Genomic DNA, 12,063 nt, shown 5'->3' on the forward strand with positions numbered 1-12,063 from the left:
AAAAATCGCGAGGAACTGCTCAAAGTTGTCCTTTCTCCCCAACAGAGTTCGCTGGTCCGCTGCTATTGGCCGGCTTCTGTGACAGACCGGGATACTTTTTCTTTTTCTTTTCTTTTCTTCTTTTTTCTTTTCTTTCCTTTTCTTTTTTTTTTCTTTTTTCTTTTTTCCTTCCTTCTTTCCTTCCTTCCTTCCCTCCCTCCCTCCCCCCTGCCTCCCTCCCTCCTCTCTCTCTCTCTCTCTCTCTCTCTCTCTCTCTCTCTCTCTCTCTCTCTTTCTTTCACTTTTCTTTTTTTTGAGAGAGGGCCTCGTTCTGTCGCCCAGGCGGGAGTGCATCGGCGCTATCTCAGGTCACTACAACCACTGCCTCCTGGATTCAAGCGATCCTCCCGCCTCAGCCTCCCTAGTAGCTGGGACTGCAGGCACACGCCACCATGCCCAGCTTTTTAAAATTATTATTATTATTTTGGAAGAGACAGGGTTTCTCCATGTTGCCCAGGCTGGTCTTGCACTCCTGGGCTCAAGCGATACTCCCGTCTCGGCCTCCCAAAGTGCTGGGATTACAGGCATGAGCCACAGCGCCCAGCCGCGGGATCGACTTTTCTAAGCAAGCTTCACTGTGCCTTTGGCTGGGGAAGTAAAAGGACCACCCTTAGCTTCCTGAGGTTGTTTCGCTCTTCCTTTATCCGCCTTTTGCCAACCGAAGGCACTAATCCTGCAAGAGGCGTTGGCATGGGCGCCCTCCCGGCAGAGTCCCGCGCAGCACCCGTCCGTGTGCCGAGCGCGGGCTTTGCGGTGCCGAGGTCTAGGGCGCGTCGCTCCCCAGGTCTGGAGGGTCATGGGTTCGGTTCATCCTTCTCTATCAAGGGAATTCGCCGTGAGGAGTTGGCTCCTCTTCTCTGGCTAGGGCTGGGAATGGAAGCGTGCAGCTGCAAAACAAGGGCGCGGGGAATAAATTCCAGAAGCCCTTTTCCCTGGCCGCCCAGAATCCGGCCCTGGCGTAGTCAGAGTGACTTTAGTCACTTCAATCGATTTTTTTTTTTAACTGAGGGTCTCCAAGTGCCGTAGTAGCCCTGGGCGAGACGGCTGCTCAGATGAGGAAGGTTTCGTCCCAGTCCGGGAAAACCCACATAGTCCTGCGCACCCCCGCACCACCGCGATTCTCTAATCCCCCAAAGCCTCCCAAGACTGTAATGGAGTAAAATTTCCACGACTATATCAGCAAAGTTTTGTTTGTTTGTTTGTTTGTTGTTGTTGTTGTTGTTGTTGTTTAAGAGTTTTAAAAGAGTTGTGAGCCGGGCGCGGTGCCTGTAATCCCAGCACTCTGACAGGCTGAGGCAGGCGGATCACGAGGTAAATAGATCGAGACCATACTGGCCAACTTGGGGAAAACCCGTCTCTGCTAAATATACAAAACTAGCTGGTCGCGGTGGCGCGCGCCTGCAGTCCCAGCTACTCGGGAGGTTGAGGCGGGAGAATCGTTTGAACCTGGGAGGCGGAGGTTGCAGTGAGCTGAGATTGCACCACTGCACTCCAGCCTGGGCGACAGAGTGAGACTCCGTCTCAAAAAGAGTTCTGTTCAGGTGGGTGGCAACTGAGAGCTCCCCGAACCATAACCCCTTATTTAACAGATAAGGAAGCTGAGACCCAGAGGGAGCCAAAGCAGTGGAGAAAGCTAGGAGTTCTTCGGGACTTTACCCCTCTCCCTTTTCCGTCCTTCCCCAGGCTCCTACCTACCCCAGGCTCATTTCCCCCCACCTCCTCCGGGTTCACTTTGTAGGACTCCGTTCCTGCAGGGCCAGGTCCCTCCGAAGTCCCCGGGAGCGCGAAGGCGCCTGGGCTCGCGAGCATACGCGGAGGCGTGGCGCCCGTTCACACATCCCAAACAGCCGAGCGAAGACTCCGAGACACGCACAATAGTTAGGGGAAGAGCCGGCAATGGAGGCCCAAAATGGGCTGACCCGTAACTAGGAGGCATGGGCACGGTTATTCAGCGTAGGGAGCGCGCGGACGGCAGAGGGGCCCATGCACGGTTCCCATGCTCTACTGGAATTGAGTGTTGACTCTCAGGGGACTTTGCTGGAAAGCCTCTGCTTCCAAAGCCTCCATCTAAGCCCCTTTCCGAAATCAGGGAAGCTGGATGCGTTTAGAAAAAAAAAAAAAAATAGGCCGGGTGCGGTTGCTCATGCCTGTAATCCCAGCACTTTGGGAGGCCCAGGCCAGCGGATCACCTGAGGTCAGGAGTTCAAGACCAGCTTGGTAAGGGTTTCGCATGGCGAAAACCTGTCTCTACTAAAAATACAAAAATTAGCCAGGCGTGGTGGCACGGACCTGTAATCCCAGCTACTCGGGAGGTTGAGGCAGGAGAATCGCTTGAACCTGGGAGGCGGAGGTTGCAGTGAGCCGAGATGGCGCCACTGCACTCCAGCCTGGGCAACGGAGTGAGACAAAAAAGAAGAAAAGAGAAGAAAATAATAAGGTTTTAAACTTAAAGGATACATTCCAACTTACCCTCTCCACCCCCACCCCCTGGCTGCAGTTTCCCTTTGCTTCCAGGGCTGAGTTTAACCTCCACCTCCGTTCCTGAGTCTGTGGTGGAGGTGGTGGCTGGCCCCTGGAGCGTGGGCGCTAGCGAGGTAGGCGAAACAGGGCGGAGTCCCCCGGAGATGCATCTTTATAAAGGAGGGATCAGCTGCAGACGTCGATGCTACCGTTCGGGTGGAGACCGTTCAGCACCGCGGCCGAGGACAGGGCCCCGCCCGGGTCCATAACCATTGTCCCCAACTTCCAGATTTCTAAACAATCTCTCTCTCTCTCTCTGCCCCTCCCCTTCACACACATACCCCACTTTCTTCTTTAAAGAGTAGAAAAAAATCACCTGGCGCACCTCTCCTTTTTTCTTCTATTTTTCAGAACCCTGGGCGGAAAGCGCGAGCGAGTTGGGCAGATGCCGGCAGCCGCGGTGCAGGATACGGTCGGCGTGTGCTCATACGGGATGCAGCTCAGCTGGGACATCAACGATCCACAGATGCCTCAGGTAAGTGAACCGGGTGTGTGCGGGCACGCGGGGCGCTGTCTATCCGAAGGAGGGAGGGAGAATGGCATTCAAGTTCTTGAAGAGTCTGCGGACGGACCATACACACACACACACACACACGCACACACACGCAAAATTTCTGGGTTTCTGAGGCCCCCTCAAATGTATAAAGAGAACTGAACTCCACAAAAGGCTGAATTGGGTTTAGAAATGTGTCTTCTCGGCCGGGCGCGGTGGCTCACGCCTGTAATCCCAGCACTTTGGGAGGTCGAGGCGGGCGGATCACCTGAGATCGGGAGTTCAAGACCAGCCTGACCAACATGGAGAAACCCCGTCTCTACTAAAAATGCAAAATTATCTGGGCGTGGTGGAGCACGCCTATAGTCCCAGCTACTCGGGAGGCTGAGGCGGGAGAATCGCTTGAACCCGGGAGACGGAGGTTACTGTGAGTCAAGACCACCCCATTGCACTCCAGCCTAGGCAACAAGAGCAAAACTCTGTCTCAAAAAAAAAAAGGAAAGAAAGAAGAAGAAATGTGTCTTCTCCCAGCAATTTCCTTGTGCTTGCCTGAAATTACGCGGAAAGCAGCAGGAAATGTTGATCAGGCTCCACATTCCCAGTCTTGGGGAGAGCGGGACGCCTGTCCTTTCGCTTCCCGTTAACCAAGGTAGAAATCAGGTGCCTCTCTCCTTATTCATTTACTTTAAATCCATGAGAAAGCTAACGAGAAAATCTAAACAGATGTAAATACCACTGCTTCTCATACAGCAAAACTATGAGGTACAACTATAAAGTGAATCTAATGACCTAAACTTAAAACAAATAGCCAGACTTCAGCAATTTGTTCAGACCTGCCTGACTGCCCAGAGGAAGGAGGCCCCATAGTCATGCCAACGAGGCCATCTGTCCCCGAAACTTACTTCTTCTATAATGACAAGCAAATCATCATTCTTTTAGGGTGAATTCGTTGTATTTTGTATAAAGCATTTTTGTATAAAGCATTTTTGTATAAAGCAAAAATGGTTTGGAGCCAAGTCCAAAGAATGAACTGGGATGGATGAAGTGGTAAATAAAGTGGTTTGAAGCCAATTCCAGAGAATGACCAATTATGCTTGGTCATACTGGTTTGGGCCAAAACTGAGTGACTCTGAAGTCTGGGCTGTGGGGGATGGGGGATGTAGAATGAGAGTTGCTTCCCAGCCATTTACAAATGTGGGCTTCCAGCAATGTTGTGGCACAGGAATAAAAGAGATGTGTCATTTTTTCAGCAACTAAAATGTGCCTGATAGGTGTTCAGATGAATAGTAATTCATTGCAACATTGTGTCGCCTCTCAAAGAGGTCAGCACTTTTTTGGAGCCACACATTTGTAGGTGAGGTGTGTTTTACTCCTTTGTTTTTGTTTGTTTGTTTGGGGTTTTTTGTTGTTTGTTTGTTTTTTGAGATGGAGTTTAGCTCTTGTTGCCTAGGCTGGGTGCAATCGCATGATTTCGGCTCACTGCAACCTCCATCCCCCAGGTTCAAGTAATTCTCTTGCCTCAGCTTCCCAAGTAACTGGGACTACAGGCATGCGCCACCACACCTGGCTAATTTTGTGTTTTTAGTAGAGATGGGGTTTCTCCATGTTGGTCAAGCTGGTCTCAAACTCCTGACCTCAGCTGATCCACCCACCTCAGCCTCTCAAAGTGCTGGGATTACAGGCGTGAGCCACCGTGCCCAGCCCACTCCTTTGTTTTAAAGTCTGCCTACTTTAGAGTCACATGGTACCACTTTCATGAAAGTGGACCACAGTACAGCAAGTGCATCTCATTCTGTTTCTGTCCATGTACATCTTCACAGGAAACAATCATATCTTGCATATTAGAAAATCACATCCAAATAATGTAATTATGGTTCGTCTCTCAAGCATTTGGTAGACTTCCTATGTAAATATGAACTTTGTTTTAGGAGACTGGTTGTTAAGTGGAAGTATGTGTGTAATAGCTCAAAAGGGCCAGGCACACTGGGACATAGTGAAGTGAAGAAACTTAGCATCGCCCTGCTCTGGCTAACCAAGTGAGCGAGTTAAACTACCTGTATGACCTTGAGAGAGTCCTTGAATTTGCCTTAGTCTCAGGCTACTTACCGACTTGTCATCAAGTGGTAGAGTGAGATAACCATCTCAAACTCTCCTCCAGGTCTACGATCAGGTTCAGGTGGAGTGTGTGTGCGTACACACACACACACACACAACATGTCAACACTTTAGAACAAATGAAACCCAATCCTTGACATCCTCTATTCTGATTTTAAAGATAGAGTCTCTGCGGCTCCACTGCCGGGGTCACTACCTCAGTAGCTCGCGTGAGGCATGTGGGCCTAGTCTACATCCTTAAGGGAGAACTAAAGAAAGGCTGTTTTCTGGAAAATTGTCAATTCATTACTAAGATCCTTAAGTTAAAATATTCACTTTGAAAACAAAGATATTAGCATTTAGTATAAGCTTGGAGTTGATAGTACATCATTATATATTTCACTTGTGTCTTACCTTACATTAATGTACTAATTTATGTCAATTGTAATATTTCAGAGAAAAGATAAATAATACCTAATGGTAGTAATAATTATTTCAACAATATCTTTGTAATTTTAGAAACAAAATCACTCATTTACCTTATTACTGTTAGAATGTGCAGTATTCATGATGTATACAAGTCTGAATTTTCCAACTGTGAATACTTTGGCTTTGCAAATGTCTGATCTAATTTTCCTGAGTGGCAGGAGTGCGGAGGAGATGCAAATGGCTTACTACTATGATACACTGTTCGGAGCTTTTATCACACCAGCAAGGCTACTGGGTCTGGCCGCTACCCATCTTCTGTTTATATTCCAGCTATGCCACTGTGAAAGGTTATCTATTGAACCTCCATTTCCTTATTTAGTAAACAAGAGTAAAGATGTCCATCTTGCAAAGATGTTGTGAGAATTATGTATATTGCATAATATGGCTTTGCAATACAATTCTGCATTGTAGTGTGAAAGCAGCCCTAAACATTACATAAAAGAAAGTGCTCAGTGGCCGGGCATGGTGGCTTATGCCTGTAATCCCAGCACTTTGGGAGGCCAAGGTGGATGGATCATGAGGTCAGGAGATCAAGACCATCCTGGCCAATATGGTGAAACCCCATCTCTACTAAAAATACAAAAATAGCCAGGCGTGGTGGCGTGCGCCTGTAGTCCCAGCTACTCGGGAGGCTGAGGCAGGAGAATCACTTGAACCTGGGAGGCGGAGGTTGCAGTGAGCTGAGATCATGCTACTATACTCCAGCCCGGGTAACAGAGTGAGACTCCATCTCAAAAAAAAGAAAAAAGAAAGTACTCAGTAAAGGGTGATTATGCAATGAAACTTATATGCAAAAGAGACATTTATTGCAGTATAAATAATGCATTAAATTGACAAAGACTACCAAATATGAATACTAAGGCAATGCTCGGTATTTTAGAAATAACTTATTATTTCAGTCATGTGGCTCTTTGTGGAGGAGAATGACAATCCCATGTTGCTCCGGGGAGCAGTCCAGTGCCAGGCAAGCTCACCCACACCCCAAAGCTCATGGCTTAAGTCCTTCATTGCAGTACCCTTTTAAACTTGGAGAGCCAAGTTGAGAGTAGGGAGGGAAGCTGTTCTTTCTTCTCTGACATTACTGTGGGTGCCACTGCTAATGTGACTCACAGGTTTGGCATGGAGAGCCAAGAGCTTTTGAAGAAAATGCACTGACTTAAAGATATTTACCAGTTAAATTACATTTCAGGGATAGAACATTCCAATCACTTTTTCCCCTGGTACTTCGATACTTAACTTAAAAATGTTTTCAACATTTAAACACACCAAGAAGTGATATAACATAGTGGTAAGAAGTACCGGCTCTGGAATGGGACTGCCAGGGTGTAAATCCTAGAGCCAGATCTTGCTAGCCGTGTGATATGACTTTGGGCAAGTTGATTAACCTCTCGGACCTCCATGTCCTCGTCAGTAAATTGGAAATAATTGTTTGCCTGTAACTTGAAGTCTAGATGAATTAATACATGTCTAGCATTTAACAGATAAGCACTATATAAACATTACTTATTACCTGGTTGTCAGGAAGTCTTATATAATAGAAAGAGTGGCATTTTGGGATTTGACATTACTGGATTTAAAAGGAACATGTTTTTATCCTAATGTGCTTGGAGAAATTTTAGAGCATAACGTGTGCAGTTTGGACTCGATAAACTAACCACCCTCACTTCTGCACTCTTCTAGGAGCTGGCCCTCTTCGACCAATTCCGAGAGTGGCCTGATGGCTATGTGCGCTTCATCTACAGCAGTGATGAGAAGAAGGCTCAGCGTCACCTGAGCGGCTGGGCCATGCGCAACACCAACAACCACAATGGCCACATCCTCAAGAAGTCGTGCCTGGGTGTGGTGGTGTGTGCACAGGCCTGCGCCCTGCCCGACGGTTCCCGCCTGCAGCTGCGGCCAGCCATCTGCGACAAGGCACGGCTGAAACAGCAGAGTGAGGATGTGGGGCCAGGGAGAGGGTGACCTTGGAGTCATGAGCTTTTTGTTGTTGTTGTTTTTGTTTGTTTGTTTGAGATGGAGTCTCACTCTGTTGCTCAGGCTGGAGTGCAATGGCGCGATCTCAGCTCACTGCAACTGCCGCCTCCCGGGTTCAAGCAATCCTCCTGCCTGAGCCTCTCAAGTAGCTGGGATTACAGGCACACGCCACCATGCCCAGCTAATTTTGCATTTTTGGTAGAGACAGGGTTTCTCCATGTTGGTCAGGCTGGTCTTGAACTCCCGACCTCAGGTGATCCACCCTCCTCGGCCTCCCAAAGTGCTGGGATTACAGGCGAGAGCCACCGCACCCAGCTAATTTTGTATTTTTAGTAGAGACAGGGTTTCTCCATGTTGGTCAGGCTGGTCTTGAACTCTTGACCTCAGGTGATGGCCCACCTCAGCCTCCCAAAGTGCTGGGATTACAGGCGTGAGCCACTGTGCCCAAGCATGAGTTCTTTGTTCCCAACTAATTTGCCCTTTCTTTCTTCAGAAGGGTCTGGAGTCAGGGTTAATATTTCTCCCTTCTGGGCTTTGCAGAGAAGGCATGCCCTAACTGTCATTCTGCTTTGGAGTTGATTCCTTGTCGAGGGCACAGCGGATACCCTGTAACCAACTTTTGGCGGCTTGACGGCAACGCGATCTTTTTTCAGGTAGGTCAGGTGAGAACACAATTTGTGATGGATACTTTTCATCAGACCATAAAGACCAAACCACCTATCATGTGCCTTGGGAACCCTGGGCCAAACAAAATACAGCCCCAGTGGCCAGAAATAGGTGATAGAGCTCCCCAGGGACCTAGCGGGAGCCTAGAAATTTGCTCACTACTTTGTGCTCTTTAAGGTCCACAGATGGTAAACCAAGTCATAGTTATAGTTCTTTCAATAGAGTGAAGGGATTGCAGGTGATCTTTTAAGATGTCAATTCTTGAGGCTGTTTTATTTGTTTGAGAATTTTTTTTCCCTGTCATTTTGAAAGAAACAAAACTAAAGACTTGAGATCTTGGGAAAGGCATGATCAATTTTTGGGCAACATCATCAGCTTCCTTTTGAGGCACAAATGTATGATTCATTTTCTCCTTATTGCAGGCCAAGGGAGTTCATGATCACCCAAGACCGGAGAGCAAATCGGAGACAGAAGCTAGAAGAAGCGCCATCAAGAGACAAATGGCCTCTTTCTACCAACCCCAGAAAAAGAGAATTCGAGAATCCGAGGTAACAGGGAGCTGACAGTGCACAGCGGTCTCAGCTCATTTTCATCCCAAGATATGCTGATCATTATGCAAAATATGAAGGTCATACATTAATTACAAGGGTTTGATTTCATGTGAAAATTATATGTCTGTAACAAAATATCATTAAGTCAACATTTGGATAGGGTTTCTAATCCCTTCTTCTCCTTAAAAGAAAAAGCAACAATCTCTACAAGCAATGATACAGTCCTTATATGTCAGTGTGCTGACATCCTAATATAAGGCCGATTATGCAACAGTAATAAAGACAGAAATATGTGCCTACCAACAGGACATTGTCAGTGTACCCTTGAGAGGGTCCTTTCCATTATTTCATCCATAAGAATGGATAAAATTTCTCTGCGCAATTTAATTCAGTTTTCCTTTTCAACCAAAGCTTGCCAAGCAGGCAGAGTGTTAGTGTAAGGATAACAGAAACTGACACTTTCCAGCACTTCCTATGTGCCAGGTACTGGTCGAAGAGTTTCACACATTTAATGGTTGCAGAAACTCTATAATGAGGTTACTATGATTAAGTTCCATTTTTAACATGAAGAATCTGAGGCTCAGAGAGGTTAAGTGGCTTGTACAATTCGTGAGGGACAGAGTCAGGAATTGAACCCAGGCCTGTGTGGCTCCTAAGTCTCCACTATTAGGAACACAGTATGAGTGAGAACAGGACCATCTACCACTCAGAAGCATCCTACCTGGCTACCACGGACCTTCCTCATTCAGTTGTTGGTATTTATATCTGAGAGAGCTCAAGCTTAGCAACCCTTGGACCACGTGCTTAAATCACGTACCTGGGCAGTGCCATGTTCACAACACAGAACCCAGCGCGTGGATGTCTGTTTTTACTTACTTGTTGGCTATTGTTACGGGTGAGGGTGTCCTTACGATTTACATAGCATGTGTCTGTGTTTGTATCATTTTTCTAGGCAGAAGAAAATCAAGACAGCAGTGGTCATTTCAGCAACATACCTCCCTTGGAAAATCCAGAAGACTTTGATATAGCTACTGAAACCAGCTTCCCTATTCCGGGGCAGCCTTGCCCTTCCTTCCCAAACTCTGATTCTTACAAAGCTACCTGTGACCTAGCCATCTTTCAAGGAGACAAAATGCCACCCTTTCAGAAATACTCAAGCCCAAGAATCTATTTGCCTAGGCCACCTTGCAGCTATGAATTGGCAAACCCTGGTTATACAAATACGAGCCCATATCCCACCCTTTATAAGGATTCCACCAGTATCCCTAATGACACAGACTGGGTTCATCTGAACACACTACAATATAATGTCAATTCATACAGCAGCTATGAGAGAAGCTTTGATTTCACCAACAAAGAGCATGGCTGGAAACCAGCTCTTGGAAAGCCCAGCCTTGTGGAGAGGACTGACCATGGGCCGTTTCAGGCCATGGCCACTCGCCCTTATTATAACCCAGAGCTTCCCTGCAGGTACCTCACGACTCCGCCACCAGGTGCCCCTGCCCTACAAACTGTGATTACCACCACCACTAAAGTGTCCTACCAGGCCTACCAGCCCCCTGCTATGAAATACAGTGACAGTGTGCGAGAGTTGAAGAGCCTTTCGAGCTGTAACTACGCTCCTGAAGATACTGGGATGTCTGTCTATCCAGAAGCCTGGGGTCCTCCAGTGACAGTCACCAGGGCTACCTCTCCTTCAGGGCCACTTCCTATGAAAATTGCAGGAGATTGCCGGGCCATCAGACCTGCTGTGGCTATTCCCCACGAGCCAGTTTCCTCTAGGACAGATGAAGCAGAGACTTGGGATGTGTGTCTGTCTGGGCTGGGCTGTGCAATCAGTTACTCAGATAGAGCGGGTCCCTTCTTTACCTATAACAATGAGGATTTTTGAAAGACAATCCAGGGGACAACATAATAGCAGTGTGCATGCAGGTAGGAGGCAGGGAAATGTGAAATGGCAATGATCTCTTATTGAGTGGGGAGATTCACCTTATGTGCAAAGAAACACAGATCGTAGGAAAAAGGCTGAGTGGCTGAGAAAATAATCAGTTGGAAATGTTTAGATAATATGGGAAATTTCACACAGCATTTTGAAACTGGCTACAATACATAGAAGTAACTCAGGAAAGTGTGAGTCTCTCAAATGAACCAATAAGCAAACTGGAGGAGGTTAAATACTGACCTAAGTTCACTTAGCTTACTAGTGGGAGTAGAAGTCAAGGATTCTGGTTCTTATTCTAGGGTTTTTCCCATTAGAGCACCTTAGGGAATTTCACATCCCCAGAGGCTGCCAAAATAGCTTCAGGAGGAAATTTTTACAGTCTTATCTCCTGAGTCATTTCATGAAATTTTTGTTTAGCATTTAGAACCTGTTAAACTAGCTTCAGGAAGTAATTTTGATTGTTTTATCTCCTACGTATATATCTACAGCTTTTTAAAAAATCTCTAGCAATGGTAAAGTTCAGTTGTTTTTAAAAGATTCATATTAGCTGAATACCTTTTCATAACATGATAGTTTCCATAACAGAGACAGTCTAACAATGATTTGTATTTAGTGGATTATCATTGTACTAAATACATTTTTTCCGATTAGGTTTCAGAATCAGAATTAAAATGTTTTGCTAAAATATAGCTTTATGGTTCCTCTGTTATTCTTCATAAAGGTAATTGATAATGTTCAATTAAATGTAACAAGGACATTTTAAAGTAATGAAGCCAACTCTTGACTTACTTCAAAACAGAAATAGGAAAAAAATTGTTCGTATTATGATCTGGGAAACAGTTGTTATGAAACATTAAAACATATTAAATAGGCTGAGAGAGGTGGCTCATGCCTGTAATCCCAACACTTTGGGAGACCAAGGCAGGAGGATTGCTTGAGCCCAGGAGTTTGAGACCAGCCTGGGCAACAGAGAGAGGCCTCATCTCTGGGCAGCAGAGAGAGACCCCAGGGCATGGCAGTGTGCCTGTAGTCCTAGCTACTTGGGAAGCTAAGGTGGGAGGATAATTTGAACCCAGGAGGTCAAGGCTGCAGTCAGCCATCTTTGTGCTACTGCACTCCAGCTTGGGCAACAGAGCAAGACCCTGCCTCAAAAAAAAAAAAAAAAAAAATATTAGTTTGACTGTTTTGTAGTTTATTTGCAAAATACCTGTTGTTATATTCTGTCATAACAGAAAGCCTTTTTAAAACATTTGGCGTGTGCACACACACACGCTTTTGCACTGCTCCCAATATTC

General features: G+C 46.4%; 1 protein-coding gene across 1 annotated transcript; it reads left to right on the forward strand.

Moving 5' to 3' along the window:
* The first annotated feature begins 2,944 nt into the window (after positions 1 to 2,944).
* Positions 2,945 to 11,199, forward strand: GCM2 (glial cells missing transcription factor 2). Its single transcript, XM_005554044.4, has 5 exons — positions 2,945 to 3,034; positions 7,316 to 7,568; positions 8,150 to 8,262; positions 8,698 to 8,823; positions 9,779 to 11,199. The coding sequence occupies exons 1-5, from the start codon at positions 2,945 to 2,947 to the stop codon at positions 10,715 to 10,717; spliced, it is 1,521 nt and encodes a 506-aa protein (XP_005554101.2). The 3' UTR covers positions 10,718 to 11,199.
* Positions 11,200 to 12,063: the final 864 nt, after the last annotated feature.

This window comes from Macaca fascicularis, chromosome 4, assembly GCF_037993035.2.
Source record: "Macaca fascicularis isolate 582-1 chromosome 4, T2T-MFA8v1.1".
In the NCBI taxonomy this organism is placed as follows: domain Eukaryota; kingdom Metazoa; phylum Chordata; class Mammalia; order Primates; family Cercopithecidae; genus Macaca; species Macaca fascicularis.

What these genes read in the sequence shown, in the direction of transcription:
- GCM2 (XM_005554044.4), top strand. Translation starts at nt 2,945, where the DNA reads ATGCCGGCAGCCGCGGTGCAGGATACGGTCGGCGTGTGCTCATACGGG. An exon ending in GCAACGCGATCTTTTTTCAG is followed by an intron (nt 8,263 to 8,697) that starts GTAGGTCAGGTG and finishes TCCTTATTGCAG; the next exon opens with GCCAAGGGAGTTCATGATCA. An exon ending in AGAGAATTCGAGAATCCGAG is followed by an intron (nt 8,824 to 9,778) that starts GTAACAGGGAGC and finishes TCATTTTTCTAG; the next exon opens with GCAGAAGAAAATCAAGACAG.